Source organism: Semicossyphus pulcher, unplaced genomic scaffold (assembly GCF_022749685.1).
Source record: "Semicossyphus pulcher isolate SPU_LCO1_2020_fin unplaced genomic scaffold, fSemPul1.0.p SCAF_8, whole genome shotgun sequence".
NCBI classification, from domain to species: Eukaryota; Metazoa; Chordata; class Actinopteri; order Labriformes; family Labridae; genus Semicossyphus; species Semicossyphus pulcher.
The window spans coordinates 7,687,864-7,706,123 of record NW_027211759.1 but is presented as its reverse complement, the minus strand read 5'-3'; the positions used below and the strand labels follow the sequence as shown (position 1 = coordinate 7,706,123).

At 43.2% G+C, this 18,260-nt stretch overlaps 1 protein-coding gene across 1 annotated transcript in view; it reads left to right on the top strand.

Annotated features, from left to right (window-relative positions):
* Nucleotides 1–991: 991 nt before the first annotated feature.
* Nucleotides 992–18,260, top strand: part of cspg4 (chondroitin sulfate proteoglycan 4) — a 75,530-nt gene continuing 58,261 nt past the window's right edge. Inside the window, exon 1 of the mRNA XM_069685605.1 lies at nt 992–1,067. Coding sequence (XP_069541706.1) covers nt 992–1,067 — 76 coding nt within the window. The remainder of the gene's footprint in view (nt 1,068–18,260) is intronic.

Here is an 18,260-nt window from a genome sequence, read left to right as displayed (position 1 = left end):
CCTCCTCCATGTTAACAGATGGGACATGAGTCAAACTATAAAATCAAAATACACGCCAAATAAATGTTTCTCAAACATGGTTTCTGTCATTATAGTTAGTTGTTATCGTGCTGATTTACATCCAAGTGTTCATTTTTTTGACAAGTTTATTTTTAATCAGTTATTTTGGCATCAATTCTGTACAATGAGAGCAGATGGAGACGCGTCGTCCATCTATATATATACCGTCATTGGCTGTGAGGAGTGTGTGCATGTTCATTACAAAAATAGAAAGGGAAGTAAAAGTAAAAGAAGAAGCTTGACGCATGAATGAATTCTCTCTCTGTACTTTTCCGTTGTTTGTAACCTGTGAATGGAGAAGAGATAGACGATGCAAATCCAGCACAACCACCTCTGCTGCACGCTGAAGTGTGATCTTAATTAGCTTCGGGAGCAGGTTTGGTGAACAAAAACATAAAGAAGGAGACATTGATCAAGGGAAAGGCTACAAAGATAGAGTGCAAAAAGAGACCTGATTTGTCTTTAATTAAAAGTAAAAGGGTTATCCTTGCAGACGGCAGCTGCAGGTCCCCGAAGGCCACTCTAATTATTGAGTGAGACAAAAGGAGTGAATCCAGGACAGAGAGAGAGGCAAAGTGTGTGGTGTGTTTATTTGTTGGTTGCTACAGGAACCGTGTGCATGTGTTTCCACGTGTGATTTCTGGCACGTATGCATGCATTCACAGGACTTACATTTGTGCATGTGTAAGAGCAGGGGCAGAACGGAGAGGCAGGATACAACTCTCCAGTCTTTGAAGATGCATGTTATAAGTGTGCTGGGGAAGGCGGGGGGTTTGAAGGAGGGCGTCCCTCCCCTGGTCCCTCCCCAGCCCTGCCCCTTCACATAGAGGAGTATCCTGTAGCAGGTCCCAAAACTGGAAACTCATTCAGTCCCTTCTGAATGGAGTGTCTTTAACGTCTGAGTGGAGGACTTAACTTTCAGCACGCAAACATGAGAGCCCCGCATTCGGTCCTGGTCGGTGCCTTCCTGACCCTGCTGCTCTGCCTCCCCAGCCCCGGTCATGGAGGTAAGTGCGACTGCAAATCACTCTGTTAATGTCCTGCTCCCCCCTCTGACAGGGATGCAGAGCTGGATATCAGATCACTCTCCCTGTCTGAGGCTTCCCAAATGCATAAATCATAGCATGAGAAGCTGCCGAGCTACTGCCTCAAACTTAAGCTAAACTAACTTGAGCTTTAACCTGCACTGAAACTGTGCGAAGCAGAAAGTTTTTAAGTGAACTCCACAGCAGGTCGTCTTTATTTTCTAGACTCTTCCGTTGCCCACTCTCTCAGCCTTCATGCCATTCATTGCTCAGCAGTGAAATCTTCCTTTTCTTGGATGAAACTCAATACATGAGGGGGAAAGATGTACCAAGGATCTCACCCTGGTCCAAGGTCTGAGGCAACATCTGTTGATTTGTCCTCTGACGCAGAGTTTTCTCTTTCCTTGCTTTTCACTCTGTGCCTGGCTGAGTGTGTGAGCGCATTTACCTTGAGAATGTTTGCATTGAAAGCGCGTTGCCAAAAGGCAGGAGGCAGTGAAGCTGGAGCCCTCTGCGGTTAGGAGGTGAGCTCAGGTCCCTCTGCCGGCAGCAATGAATGGCTCTTTCAGAGGGAAGCGCACAGCGGCAGGAGGCAGAGCTGCTCCTTATCCAGCCAGGGAGGAGAGATGAAAGTGGGGGAGAGAGAAGAGGAGGGGGGGCTAGTAAAGGAGTGAGAGAGGCAGTGTGTGAGTTCGGGAGGGGGATGCTGGAAGGCCAAAGGCTCGTACAATGGCTCCATAGTGCATGAAGTCAGCTACAGATGTACCTTTCTCAGTGTGATATGATGCAGCAGCTCTTCTTTTTACCCCTCCAGAGTGCGAGTACAGTTTGTGATGGATGTGCGCCTAGCTTTAGTCCCCTGATGCCTCTCTGGATGTTAAAATTGCAAGTTCATTTTTGTCGTGTTTGGGCTGCATGTTTGTATGACATAAAGTAGAGTTGAGCTCAGTGTTTGGGTGAGGCAAATCTGGTATGAAACTGCGTCGTCAAACAGCTTAACCAGCTCACCTCAGCACAAAATTGTACATATGGCGAGCTGGCAGCTTCGGCCTTGGACTTAGAACAGCTGTTGAGGCCTTTGTCTTCCCACCCGGCTGTCAGATCTTCAATCTCTCACTGCAAAATTCCACTCCAATTAAGCCCGGGCGAACCTCTCTGCGAGTGTCTCATCGGCAGCGAAAGTGAAAGAGTGGCTCTTGATCTGTACGGAGGAGTATCGCCTTGTTTCGGTGGCACGGAATCAAAGCTCAGCTGGAGAGCTGGATTCACTTCTTCCGCACTTGTGATCTGTTCCCCACAAGCATGAAAGGAGTCATCTGCCCTTCTGTTTGCTCATTTATAGATAAACCCTGCCGACTGGCATGACGATGACACCTCCGCTTAGAATTAGCTGCACGCTGAGCAAACAAGTCAATCTACAGAGACGTCCTGCATTCCAGGCTATACATACAGTAGTTAGCGTTAGAGCGAGCTCTGAGCGGGTTAAACGGTGCAGGAGATGTGATTTCACACAAATCTAAAAGCTAATGTTCCTCCAATCAAAATGATTATACGAAGGAACAGTTTCCCCTCATTTAATTATCAGCTGGCAGAATCTGTGCAGCCTCAGTGTGAACAGGACTCACCCACTGACCCTGGAGAGCTAAATGCTAATGTTGACCAGATGTACCAAGTCGCTGATTAGATTTTGGCCCCCCCTGCGCTCCGCAAAACGCCTGCCACAATCTGTCGGGGGATTCTTCCACCAACCACCGAGAGGGCTTGCAGAAGGTTTCATTTCTTCCCGGTGTTTACACGTTCAAATGTCACAGGCCATGTGCCGCACGATTCCAGATGCTGGGGGTGTTCTGCAGGTTCAATCGCTCCCCGAGAGGTCCACCTGCACCCACTCTGCCTTCAGGAACAATCCTTCTCGCTAGCCTTCCTCTGTAACAACATTTTTCGTGACTATTCTTCAACCTACAACTTTCCCATCGCCTCATGCCATCGTGTTTCTTCCGCCCACATGGCAGCCTCGGGAACAATCGTGATGCAGTGTGAGCATAAGCAGGAGCTCACCAAATCAATTCTATAATCTCCTCTTCCTGTAGAATATATGAAGAAAATATGAGAAGATATGAGATTAAGACTTTCACGGTTGATACGTCTTAGCATTCACACTCGAAGACCTTCCTCTTTAGCCTTCTGATGATGCCGTGACCCTCAATTTAACATTGATAACACCACCTTTACCTACCAGAGCTTACAAAACTCCCCTTTACATCTTTCATTTCAAAAAGGACCCATCTTTTTTTAAAGTAGACGAGCAGCAGGGTTCTGTACTCTGCAGCCATGTGACGGCACTTTTTCCCCAAATCAAGGGACGCTCACTTTATCACGGCTCTATCTGAAATTGGACATGACGCGTTCCTGTTCTCTTTCAAACAGCCTGCAGCGCGGTATCATTTCAGGGGCCTGTAAGGCTGCTGTTTAACCACCACTTCACCAAGGTTTGGGGAAAATGGCAGGGTAGTTATTTCCAAAGCTATAAATTGCTCTCCAGTGATTACACTCTGTTTTGTTGGCATGGTAATAGGGCTTCTTTCTGTTTTTGTTGTGTGCTGAGAGGAACACAAAGTTTGATGTAAATGTGTTTGGGAGTAATGTGCTTCTGAGGAAGCCACTTCCGCTGCCACTCCCCAAAACTGTGTGAAAACACATTTAATGACTTCTTTTTTTTCCCCGATTACCAACCCCTTCTACAGAATGTTTCTGTTTGTCGTCTTGTGTTGTTTCCCGGGAATCCACTTGTGAAATATTGGCATTTCTTAAGGCCAGTTCAGATCAATGATTCGCAACGAGACTCGATGCAAGTGGCAAAAGAACCCGCTGACATCTGATTGTAAACATTCTAAAGCTGGGCCGTTCACATCAAAGCAACGCACACAGGCACAGCTGACCGTCTCTATAGCAACGACGCGCTGACATACGCCACTACTTCTGCGTTAATACTATATGACGTTAGAATTAGGCCCAGGTTACATGAATTAACTAGCTGGATTTCTGTTATCATTGTATGAAGAAGTGGATGACAGTGACAGTGACGTGCTCGCAATGTTAGCTGTAACACTGATTGATAAACGTTGAAGACAGACAGGATCTGGAGCTGTCTTTGGCTACTGCAGCGCCAGAGACAGGGTGCCTACGCCTATTTATGGTGTTTCCTGATTGGCTGAAGTGAAATAGCGACATCATTCAGTTCATTTGGAGATTCGACAAGTCAAATCTTCTGTGACTCCACGCAGCAGCTTCAGGCGCTCTGCAGCTAACCAGTTCACACCGCTGCAATTTTCTCTGCAACATTCTAAAACTGTTTTGATGCGTTGCGAATCATCGCTCTGAACTGGGCTTTAGACTACAAATGTGACCTGACAGAGGAACAGACGGACAAACAGATGAAACAGGAGAACCCCCTGTCCAACTCAGCTGGCTGAACTAATGATGCTTGTGTAAAATAATTCAAAATGTGTGATGTGATGTGTGCAACATTTTCAGACCATCGATTAAATTATCACACCCTTAAATTGCTCAAATAACATCCATATAGACGCCAGCATCCCCTGCAAACACTGTCCAATAGTTTATGCACATTTCTGAGTGTTTTGCAGAAGTCTTGCTGCTGAATGTGTTTGCATTTTCAATTGCGAAGCTTAACGAGGGGATTTGCATCCCAAGACTGCATATGAGCCCGATATCTCCCCTGGAGTATAATGTCTCTATGGTAACAAGCAAAAATAAACATGAAATTTGCCTGGGCTTTGTGAAGTGTCTGCAACAAGGCCTCCATGTGTTCCTGGAGAGTTGGCAGGGAGAACGGTGTGACTGCAAGTGTCTGCACAGAGGATTAATAGGTCCAATATTTGCATTGGGAAATTGATGAGATTAGTGCTGTGCCGGTCCCGCAGACACACTCTGTGACCCTGCCCTCACCTTTGAGTTTAAACACGACACAAATGTTAGGACAGAATAGAAATGGGGCATTTGGAGGAAAACCAAACAAGAACATTGGAGTGTTTATAAATTCAGAGCAGAATGCACAGACCACAGATGCGTCCACATGTGACTGAAGGTCCAGAAAATATGTGGTCACTTGAACCTTGTGAGAAATGTCTGAGAAGTCTTTGTTTATACAGAAACATAAGCGGCTATCTATGACATACAGCAGGAAGACGGAAACATGTAATTGAATATTTTGGATATTTTAGTCGACATGCACAAATCAAATCGCTTCTTTATCTCAACACAGCGAGCTCCTCTGCTATAGAACAAGTGCATCTCTTCTTAAAACTTGAGCACAGCTCGTGTGTCATTCCCGGATTCTACTTGACTTATTGACTAGCTCGTCCTTTTGGCAGCGTGAAGACGAGACCCTCATAACATCTCCGAGCATGGGAGACGATCAATATTGATAACGTTTCTAATATGATACAACCTCCCACACTTCTGCCTGCCTGGTGTTTCATCCGGCACTTTCAGAGAGAAAGTTTCAGTGAGTCATGGTTTATTAACTGTTTTTTTGGGGGGGAGGGGGGGTCTGGCCTGAGGCAAAAACATCATCACAAGAATCTAAAGTTAGCAGTATGGCCAACCTGCCTCACACCGCTCCTTTCCTCTCTATACCTTCATCTTGTTGCTACAGGTAGAGTTTAATGTCTGACCTGCAGACACAGAATGGGCAGGATGTCTGCCCAGTGATTACAGCGTTGGTCTTATAATGGAAATGTTAGAAGCTTCCTGTAACACAAAAATAATTCCTGTAAAGGTGTCCTCGAGCAAGGCGCTGGAGCACAGTGAGCTGCAGTAGTCAGATAAGCATTCAGCTGAATGCCTTATAAAAACCAAGGTTTAAGGCCATACTGTCTTTTATTTCAACTTACTACAGCTATTTAAAGATTAGTTCCAATTTATAACACATTGGGTCCCATTTTTGTCGTTTAGCCATCATTTTATTCAGTTGGTTTATCATGCCGGAGTAACAGTTGAGATCTTGAAGTGCTAATCTCGAAGATCTCGTTCTCTTTGGCGCCACCTATGGCGATAAACAGTAATTGCGGGAGCACACTTCCCAGATATCCAGACAGTGTCGCATGTGCTCCGGAAGTAACTCTTGAATTTCCTCGCTGACGGTCGCTTTCCTTTTTAGACTGTTTGCCTTCATCTGAGCGTCGAGTTTTTCTTTGGATTTTCACTTATTGTTGAAGTTGTATCTGTAGTCATCCATCTTTTCTTTGTTTGTTCAGCCATAGTAGATTACTGTTTACTCGCAACACTTGCAGAGACCGGAAAAGCAGCCGCTTAGCTCCGCCTACCCTCTCTGGCAGACCAACCACTGCTGGCTGATGGAAAACGCGTCACTAACTGGGCGCCGCTTGTGATTTTTTCCACGAAAGTCGCCACTGACACCCCGTCTGTTATACTGCAAATGCAAAGGCCGAGCTAACATCTATCATGGACAACCCCTCTCACCCCCTGCATGAGACTGTGGGGGCCTTAAGCAGCTCCTTAAGCAGCAGGCTGCTTCACCCACCTTGCAAGAAGGAGCTCTATTGCAGGTCATTCCTCCCATCTGCAGTCAGACTTTATTACTTTAACGCTACAAAACAGTGCTCCAACAATCAAACAGAAAGAATACTCTTTCAGCCGATAATCCCTTTATTCAGAGTCAAAACCAAAAGTAAAAGCACCCATTGTTACAGCAGGTATGAAAGGTCAAAGTTCACTCATTAAGTCTGTCTGCAAACTCCCATGTATGTTGATGTACCTACAGTTTTGGTAATAATTTCGCCCTTCGTCTTTGGTTTTCCTTCAAAATAAATTTGGCTTAACTTTGGGCAGCTAAATAACCAGCCGGGCACCTGCCCAGCGGCCCCCAGACTCTACTGAGTCCCAAAGGCTCCAGCTTTACGGTGTGGTTATTACTTTGGGGTAATTCGATAGTTTGGTTATACATGCACCTCTAAAACTAAATATAACAACTATATTATTAGATTTTATGAGACTCTGCATCGTAGAGTGGTCCCAAATTAATATCAGATGTAAAACCTTATATACTCAGCTTGTGTTTCCCTATTATACAAACTAATTGCTATTACAAAGTGATACATACAGAGTTTTAAAAAAAGAGAGTAAACAGAAGAAATAGGGGCCCTCCGGGTCATTGTTGCCCCAAGGCCCATTTGTTCTCTAATCTGGCCCTGCCCCTGTGAAAGAGAGTCTGATCTGTCATCACTTTACCAATGTCACCATGAGACATGTTTTAACTTTGTGACTACAACTTTATAATTACTGCCAGGAATGATGGCCATGACCTAAAAAAATAAAACCAAAGATGTTATAAATCAGGGTTATCCATTAAAGCAGGAGAAACATGTGAAGAAGCTGTAAAGTTGTCCTTCACAGAGCTGCAGATGTGACAGATGCACAACCACTCCAAAAATAAGTGAGAAACTCTCTCTACCATCTGAATGTTATCACTTGCATTGTTGTCACAGTCAAAGCTGGAGGACTCTGCGACTTCAAAAGCGCATATCATAGCTCCGTTTATTCTCATTGTGATGCAAGAGCTCTAAAAAAAAACCTGTCCCTTGCCTTGAGGACTCTATACTCTCCTGGCAGATGATCTTTCCCACATTGCTCTCTTTGAGGTTGCTGGCTGTCAACGGCAGGCTGCTCGGATTATATTTTAGGGCCATGATCTGCTTAGAGCCGAGCAGACGGCCCACACACAGACCTCATTTAGCCGTGGGTGTGTACACAAAAGAGTTTCTGTACATAAACACAGGCCCAGATTCTGTCCCTGTGTGGAAGGTCAAAGGGCATCTCATGGTGTGCTCCCATGTTGTTTTAACCCCTTTCACGTCAATCAGTTAAGTTGGAGGAAGGGGGTTTCGCAGCACTTTAGTGACGGATGGTCTACACCCAGATTTCAAGTCTGTAAGCGACAATTTGGGAATTCAAATTGTTTTGGAACTGTGATTACCAAGTCGCCATGCAATTTAAGGCAATTCTAAGGGCTACGTTTTACCTACAGCAGCAGCAGCATGGGGTTAGAGCTGCATGAGTGAAGGAGAACAACATTTACTCCAAAGGGGTGCACTGTAAAATGCTTTGCTCAAGAGCACATGAACATTTAGTATTTATCATTCACTTCACATTTGTTTGTTCTTATGTGGCTACAGGACCAGGGCCAGCCAGACTTCCTGATGTCGCTATGCTTGCTGCTCTGTCAGGCTGTACTTGATTATAGCAGACTTAGGCCAGTGCTTTCTGGTCTGAGACAAGAATCTAGCATGCTAACATGCTCACAGTTTCAATAAAAACACGCACGAGCTCAGCAAGTATGTCTACCATGTTCACCATATTAGTTTGACGTATTAGCATGCTAACGTTAGCTAATTAGCAGAAACATAAACGACCATCTGGGCTAGAAAAGTAAGCCTACTTAGAAAGGCCACTTGAGGCTGGCTCCAAAAGTGAGTAAATCCCCATTAGGCCCAATATTAAAAAGTTTTTAAACATTTTTACAGACTGATTCAGTAATGTCATCATTGATGACGACTGTACCGGGGTTTAACGTATCTGTTAAATTCATATCAAGGCTTAAAATTGTGTACACATTTGGGCGTGGCTGCTTTGATTTTAAAGTCAATGGTTTTGCAGGTATTTCTGTATAAAATAGCCACAAGTGAGAGAAAAATAACATTTTAATGGGTATAAATAGCGTTAGAGGTAAAGTTAGGATCATGAAAGTAAGTAGATATCATCCTCTGAGGACCATAAATGTTTCTGCTAATTTGTCAAAGCAACCTATCAAATAGTTAAGATATTTCCAAAGTCCAAACAGGAAGCACAAGTGATGGATAAAGCCACATTGTCAGTCAGTGACTAATCCAACAGCGGACACAGCAAAAGAGCCGGGGACACAGTCATATCAAATTAGATTTTTCTGGCCAAAAGCTGGACATCCTCAGAAATCTGGAACAGCAGATAAGATTTGCTTCATGATATTTTTGAGGATATTGAGTCTTTGCAGCAGCGGGCAACAGGATGAAAATAAGATTAACTTTGATGACTGAATATATAAAAGAGAAAACGCTGTAAAACCAAGAGGACTGCAAAGAATCAAAACAACAAACAACCCAACTAGAATCAAATTACTGAGAGTTTTGTGCACGTACCTGTAGCGCCACAATGGGGGCGTAGGACCTAAAGTGTGACTTATGAAATCAAAGTGTCTGTTGTGACCGGGAGACAGACAGGCTTATATTCCTCCCCCACTGCAGCGACTGAACTCTGCATGTTTATTTTTGATAAGAGCTGTTGGGGAGTTTAGTGCCCGAAATGAAAACTCCAGAGAAAATTCTCATCATCACAGAACTGCCAAGTTTTCAATAAGCAGGAATTATGCATGACCAGATGTCCCGATACGAGTGGCCTCTGTGGATTTTGCCCGTTTTTATTTCGTCATTTTCTTTACAGAATAGACTGCTTTATCATTTTCCTTCGAATCAGTTCTATTCTGGCTTCTTTTGTTTCTCTTTTCCAGTGAAAATGAATTAAAAGGAAAGAGGAACAACAAAATATCTGCTTCCCCCAAAGGCCTCTTACGGTTTAGCCCTAAAGATCACTGCCAGATCTTTCCTCTCCTGTTTATCAACAATGCCATCAGCTGATTATATTATCAGATGTTATCTTGCTTCATCATATGAGATAAATTAATGCCTAAATCAGATTTAGGAACAATGCTTCCTTTGTTGAACATTCTGCGTCGCATGTAGCTCACATGCCCTGATCAGTGGAAGCAGACGGTTGTGGCCAATGGGGTAACATAAGGCTGCTAACGTACTGGAAAAGCAGCGTGAATCATGGGAGATGTTTCCAGTGTTGGGCTGATTCATCTGAGATGTGTTAGGAAAAGCCTGAGGTTTCCACTCCAACATCTGGAGACGGCTTTGGTCAGTTAGTAACAAGCCAAGGCTGGAGGCTTTAATCAAATTGTCCCTCCGCTTCTCTTGCCTAATATAGACAAAACAACGGCGCTGTAAGGACGAGAGCGTGCCGCAATTAGCCAAGATTTGAAGAATGCTCAGTGTTAGATCTGAAGGAGTTCTTGAACAGGGACTGTTTGTTATTAGATTTGTTTAATGTTTGCTCTCTCAGCAGCCCTCCAACTCCTGACAACTTCTGGGAATCTTTTTAGCAAGTTCTATTTACAATACGCCCCCACAGTAGCAACTCGAATACATCAGATGAGAAAAGACAAAAATGTGCTGTATGTTGTATTTCACATGTGTTCGGTTTCCTTCTGCATAGCATTATCCATCAGAGAGTCTGTTGTTTTTACAAGTCCAGCAGGGACAGTAGCTTGCACAAGAATATGACTCACTATTATAAATATAGAGAGATCCAGTGTGAGTGTGGGGACTCCCTCCAGCCCAGAGGGTGTATGACTCACAAGCACAAGGCTGCACTGGTTAATCATGAGACATCAGACTCCAACTAATGGTTTTTGTGCTTATAATTAGCGCTCAACTCCGAAAAGTTATTAGCCTTTGCTCCAAGATGAGGGGAATTAGCTTTAGCCGCAAGGTGCTATTGATATGACACAAAGTTTTGACATTCTAACAAAGTAAAATACCCGACACATGGTGGATAAAGTCAGTAAAAAGTGTCTTTATTCTCCCTGAGGATGATTTTTAGTGAAGTGTGCACATCTTAAAGTCTTTAGCCATGCTAGCAGCTCTGTCTGGCTGTACTTAGCATAGCAGCGCTCTAAGCTAAAGTCTACATTTTGCCTGCTAACTCTATGACAGTGACATCAAACTCCAGACGTTTTTGTGCCTCTAACTAGTTCTTGACACTGAGAAGTTATTAGCCTTTGTGCCATGACAATTGGGGACTTAGCTTTAGCCGCAAGGTGCAATTGATAAGACACAAGATGTTTCTACTTAGCTCACTTCCGAGACTAAGTTTTGACACTCAATACCTGACATCTAAATGAAAACATTCACAAGAATGTGCCTTAAGTGTCTTTACATTCCATAGGGATGATTTTGAGTGATGTAAAATATATATGAAATTCCTATTGTTCATTCCTGAAACATGGCAGCGGGAGGCTGCTGTTAGCAGGGCCGCTTTTCACAGCATGTTGACATGAAGGCAGATCAGCGCCAGCTCCCGTCCTGTTGAAAATCTTCATCAGCAGCGCCGAGGGACTGTGAAGTGTTCTGAGTAATTTGACGCCAGACGGCCTCATTACAGACTGGGTTCAGACAGAATCAAGGGGGCTGGGGATAGCACCCGGCCTGGGATCGGGCAGATGACAGTCTGGAATAGCTTGCACCAGATAAATATAGCCAGACGGGAGGACCAACAAAGGAATATGTTGCTTCACATGGGGTTGGCGAAAGAGGGTCTAGGGTGGGGTTTTGTGTGTGTTTTCACAAGTGTGTGCGGGGGTGTTTGTGCCCTTGTTCACACAGATCCCAGTGTTAGACGGCCAGAGCGAATGTCGTCATCCAGCTGGTTATGAAGGCTTAAAATAACCGGAGGAAATGATGTGTCCCATGAAGTTTGGTTTGACTGACTGTAGGCCGCCTGCAGTTGCATGAAGCAGAGAACAGCTGCACAGTGGAGCTGAGGAACACGTCACTGGTCTGCCGAGCCAGACAAGCAAGCTTCTTGTGCAATCATGTGTTTCATCTTTCTGTGGCAAAACAGATGCTGGAAAGTTCTGTTTCATAAAGTATTTTAATAAGTGAGAAAAATCGGATTTTGTGTTGAGGGCATCAATTATATAAAGATTGAATTCTTCCGCCATTTACAAGATTCTGTTATTTGCTGTTTGTCACAAAGGAAATTTTGTTCATTCAGGCATGTGGAACAAATGCAGTTCAGACAGAATTGAAACGCTCTGTTGAGGTTAGAAGAAAATATTAACAAGGGTTATGGGGTTTAACGTTAATTGGGGTTAAATGGCTGATTTTAACACATAGCCTAATGGGCAATTTATTCACAGGAAGGGATTTGAAGTAAACACAAACACACATACACACACACACACACACAGGTTTGGATCTGAAAACACAGTTAGGTGCTTTCACACATGAGACTTAAAAGGAACAATATGACATTTTGTAGAAAACATTTCTTGCCAAGAGTTGTCAAGACTGCAGACCCATAAATATGAAGCTAACACCACTGTAGCAGCCAGTTAGCTTAGCTTGACACAAAGACTAAACAGGTAAATACTCTGGCTCTGCCTAAAGGTAACAGAATATGCCTTCTCACACCTTTATTGCTAACTGTATGTCACTTTTCAAAATGTATTTTTTAAATAAGAAGTGTGGAAATGACATGGCTAACTGCTACCCCCCTCATATCTGTGTTCGTTTATGCTAAAAGGCAGCAGGATTATGGTAAGGTAAGGGCTATCTTCACAGTTACAATTGCAAAAGAATGCAGGGAGATACACATTTCAGATTTAGTTGTAGAGGTAGAGATACTGTGGCAATAAGTCAAGAAAAGTGGCTGCAAATTTGAGGGCGTGGGGGAGATATTGACTCAGGGAAACAACATTGAACATTTGAGCTAGGACGAGATATTGCTGAGAATATAAACCATTTGAAAGGTCTCCGTACTTGGTCATATTAAGAGAAATGAAGAAGGGTATAGAACCTTGAAAACATGGGACCCTGTGAGCAAAGAACCCTGGAAACATAGCTGTTCTCCTGGAGCTGCTTTAAATTGACCATGCAGTTCAATTCTACTAATATTGCCTTCTTAAGAACAGGGCCAGGAATTATGATTGCTTTATGTAGCATGCTAGCTTTTTTTGTAGCTATACTTTTGTAGTCTCAATTGGAAAGTAAGTGTACATGTTTTCCTGGTCGAGTTTTACTTTTGATGGTTCATCGATTTTGGATATGTTGATGTTTTTGAGCTTTCTTGGCTCTCAATGACCTCTCCTAAACTTTCTATGTTTGTGATGACTGCACAGTAATTTGGAACATTGACTGTGTACTGTATTTTGGTAAGACAACTAATGGCTTTTGTTCTGAAGTAGACGATATGTACTGTACTCCACAGAAATAAGAAAAAGACAGTGTCCAAGTTCTCATCATGCTGCGCTCCTTTCCTTCCAATGTATAAAGTTAAACATACACTGCTTCATCATCAGACTTCTACCTGAATGAGGGAGAATGACAAACTTCCCTCTTAACTGAAAAAACATGTCCCTCTCCACTTTCATGGCACGCCCACGAGCACATATTTGCTTTTCCGGACATTATTCACATTTTATGAGTTTTGGGGACACCGAGCTCAAAAATGATTACATGCTCGATTAAACAAACAAACAGAGATGGTAAACATATTTTTGTAAAACAGCTCTATCCTGTGGAAGGGAACAAAGATTGTGAGAGATGAGGAAGAGATTCAGAGTCTTTGACCAAGTGACAGCAGCAGCTGAAGTCAACAACTGATCAGCCAAACCAGAAGTAACGCAGATTACAGGAGAGATGAGAGCGCACGAAGAACAACCGGTATTTTTGTGGCCAACTTTGCACTCTGATGGACCATACTGTGCCAGACGGAGCTATGGGAATAGGCCTCTGGGGAACGTAAAGATGCGGAACAGGGAAGCTGACCATGTGTGACCCCGGAGCATCCTGTCACTTAACCGCCAAAATACATTCCCAAGCTTCTCTTCAAGACACAACTCTATTGTGTAAGTCACCACAGAGGAGACACTCGGGATGCTTTAAACATTGTTGAGTTCAGTTTAGATTCAGTGCCTTTAATTGCAATGCTCTCAGACTCATTTTGCTTTTATAGTCCTCTGAAGGGGAAAGTACAGTAGATTTAAACCCCATGGAGGCGACGCCACAATATCAACACTTCCACTTCTTCTTTTAAAGCAAACCAATGATACACATGACCTGTTAAGGTATTCCAATCTAACAGCAGTGTGCTCCAATCCTTGTTTAATAACCTCCAGAGGCTATATAGCTAATTTGCAGTGTGAAAGAGCATTTTGCAGCAAATAAGGGTACCAATAACCATTGGATGGCAATTAGCTTAAGGGCAGCCTAAGGGGGAAAAATTGAACTTACTTTTTCTGGATGCCTGATTTTCTAATGCATATTAATTTATTAGAAAACCCAGCAAGCTCCTGGTGTTTATTTGCCCTCTCTCTGTTGAATGCATAAACAGACCTTGTAGATGCATAAACAGACCTTGTAGATTTATGGGAAGGAAAAATGTTCAAGTTAAAACAAATGTGTTATGTAACCAGGGGACCATTTAGTCAAGGTTGACTGAGGAAAAGTCTACTGCATGGCATTTACTGTAAGTCCTGAATACTTGAAAACAGTTTGGACCCTGGAGGTGTTGAACCAAAACTTTAAGCAAAAAATAAGTTTAAAAGAATTGCTATTATCTTCGACTTGTCGCCCCTACGAATCGGAGGGCAGTTCACTTTCTCACTAACAGCTTTAAAGCCCAGGATTCACTCGTGTTCGGCCTCCTGGGCACTCTGCACTTAGCTTTCTCCTCACCTTCTTCTTCAGGACACCAAAACAGAGGAAGCTCTGCCAGAAAGCAGAGCCATTAACTAATATGCCAACTCCTTCTCACTCCCAACTTGTCATTAATGGCGGCTAGGTCTGTAGCACTCCAGCGTCAGTTGGGCCTGTGCAGACCTCTGCAGCCAAGCTAGCTACAATAAAAATGCTACAAAATATATCTTGCTCATGTACTTTTCACATTTTGTGAGATTTGACTGGCGGCAATCATTAACATGTAGATATCATGGCAAAATGGACGCAGTTTGTAGGTTCAGGCATTAAAACTAGATGGTTAGATTTGGGTGAAAGTTCATAGTTTGGGTTTTAAAAAGTACAAATGTTTGCACGCTAGTTCCCCAAACTACTTCCCTACTTTATGTACATTGTGTGACTAAAGTACTGTTTATGTAGTAACCAACATCCATTCAGTAATGGAGAAAGTAAGTCAACTTCTTCAAAGTCAACATGTACTTTTAGTTTCACATTGGAATCCCAGCCTCCTTTGATGTATGTCTTGTGATTGTTTGACCAAACCATCGCCCCCTAATCCCCACCCCAAGCCGACTTTGCTCTTCATATACAGTAACTCTTTATTCAACACCACATCAAAACAAGAAGCTAGTTTATAGACATGACACTCGAGGGATACCTACAGCGTTTGATTCTATATTTGTATACTTTGACGCAATGGGCCGTCGCCCAAGCTGCTGGGCTGGATCTCATTTCAGATTGTACCCACTCAACCCCAATAGCATAGTGCAAGAATATAAAGGAAAGAGGTGCCATTCTCCCGAATACAAATCCCTTTAATCAAAGTGATTTTGAAGCTGTTATTTTAAGGTACAATAGTTGCATAATGTCGCTTTAACTCACTGGTTTCCATCTGTGATAATCCACACACCCATAACATTAACACCATCTGCTCTTTCCACATCAGCAGGTGAATCCAGCTGAAAGCTATGATCCTTTATCGAGTCGACTAATTAGCCCGAGTTCAGCCTCAAATGGGACATGTAGGTGAGGAGGAGGAGACACTTTTAATCAGGTTTAACTTATGAGTCGATTGAGACATCATGGATGGGGAGGCACGCTTAAGGAGGGTGGGTCTAATGCTTTGCACACACAGGCTTCTTCTCCACTTTCACCGAGACTGAAAGAGAATTCAGCAGTTTAGAACAGAAACATCTGATTGCTAATGTTTTCCACTTTGCAACCAGGCATTATCCAACCCCCATCAGTTTGTCGAGGGGATGGTGGGCTCGGAGAGCTGATAGGACAGAAATAGAGAGTGTGATACAATCATTCACAGTGAGAGAAATATTAAATGTTCCAACAGCGAGCTTCCTATTCCTGCAGAAGTAAAGACTGGCCTTCAGGTTTTTTTTGCCATATTGTGTATTTTGGTGGAAGTCTTAACACTAACTCTCCCAGCAGCTGTTATTGCAGAGAAATGGTCGTGTCATCCAACACGCGGATACTTGTGAGCACAAATATTTTCCTGGCACCTGAAAGTGGAATAAACTGGATCCACCGCCCTGCCAAAATTGTTGATTTCTTTTCCAGACGTAATTGAACATGGTTGTAAGAGGTAGAGAAGGCTGTCGTGTTGCCTTAAAGGTTGTATGTGTACCACGTCTGCTTTTCCCAAGCATTCACATTACAACTGAATAGCAGGGATTGCAATTATGCTCTCATGCCAGTCAAATGAATCAGTTAGATAGCGATGATTGAAACTGCACACAATCAAAAATCAGCCTGAATAATAGTTCATTGATTAGGTCCAATCATGTGTGTTCTTATTAGCGGGGGCCCGATCTAAACACAAGCACTTCAAGCTAACACTTCTGCTTGTAGCCTATAACAAACGACAGTGTTTGCTTTTTAAAGACGTCTCCTCTAATGGGATTCGTTCAGTACCTCTCATAGCTGACAGACTTTTTGAACATACTCGGCTGAGTAGCCAGCTCCACTTTGCCAAAAATGTCATCACAGTATAACACTGGGAACACTCGCCCCCAGATATCATTGGCTGTTTTCAACATGACACCAATAGTGCTGTGCTGAGATGTGAAATCCAGTCCACGCCGGGTCTCTGGGAATATTAAATAGTGCTTTACTTACCGGGAATGTTCAGCCATTACCTGACATCTGTCTTTGTGCAGCAGGCCAGCATTCCTGAGCCTGTTGTTTGGCTGAGTGGATACAGTTTGGGAGCTGATGCAGGGAATTTGCTCTGCAGTACTTTCAAGTGGAAATGAAATGTTAAACAGCCGCATAGAAGTCTCAGTAATGTTAGCATTCGGCAACACTTCGGCAGCTGTTTGTGATACCTGAAAGACAAATAATAGCACTTACTGAGGTCAGATACACATTGTCCAAGGCTTTATTAATAAAAGATACCCATAAATACACAGGAGGCTAATTGGTTGCTTTATCTTCCATTCCTGTCAATACTGGATGAAATAATGAGAGTTCTTGCTCTGTGCAAAACTGCTTTTCAAAGTTCAGCCGAAGCTAATTCAAGGCTGTAAATGACTGGCGAAAGATTTCTGTGTCTGCTCAATTAGAGGGCTCAAAACTACGTCAGGTCAATGGATGGGGAGGTTTACCATGTTCAATACTTTGGTCCCGAGCTAAATATCTCCACAACTACGTGTTAGATTACAGTGAAACTTTGTAAGGATATTTAAGGTTGCGAGAGAGCCAGTCGAATCCTTTTGAACCGCTGACTTTTTGTGTAGTGCCACCTTCAGATCAAAATTTACACTAGGTCAGTGACATTTAAGAGTCTACAGCTTAACCAAGTCTGACATAGCAGCAGTGCTTTGAGCTAAATGCTCATGGCATCATGCTAGCACTCTCCCAATTTGCTACCATGCTAATGCTTAGGGGGTGTAATGTCTGCGATGTTAATTTTAGCATAGTGTGTTAGCATGCTAACATATGCTGGCTAGCACAAAATAGAAAACACAGCTGACTTTGATGTGAATGTCATCAGTTTGTGGTTTATTTTAATGATAGTGTTGGACAAACTCAAATTTGACCTGATGATGGCGTTTGATGGAAATAAGGGCCTGTGTCCACTAATGCTGTTTTTATTTTTGCTCTGGCAGCACCTATTTTCTTAAAAACCAATGCAGTTCCGCGTTTTCAGCGCTCAGTGTCCTCAGCACAAAATACACCCTCGGCATCGTCAGCTTTTTTGTTTCGCTGCGCTCACAGTTGAAAATAGTTCAACTTTTGGACCACGCCGCACTCGTCAATGTTACTTCTCCCCCTACCGTCCAATGAAAATCAAGAAGGGGCGGGACAGATATCAACTTTGTCAACAACAATGGCGGAGGAGAAGAGGATCTTTTCATTTATTTTCAAGGGGACATTCTCCAGATGTAGAGTTGCTGCTAACGCCAGGACACGAGTCCTTTACATTGTGTTTATATTTCTTTGTAAAAATGTCATTGAATGAAAGCACATATTAAGCATACAGAGAGATTTAAAACAGACTTAACGATCACTACCGAGTGAAGCGGAACAAGAGCAGACAACTTTTGTATCCTAGCAACAGTAAGCG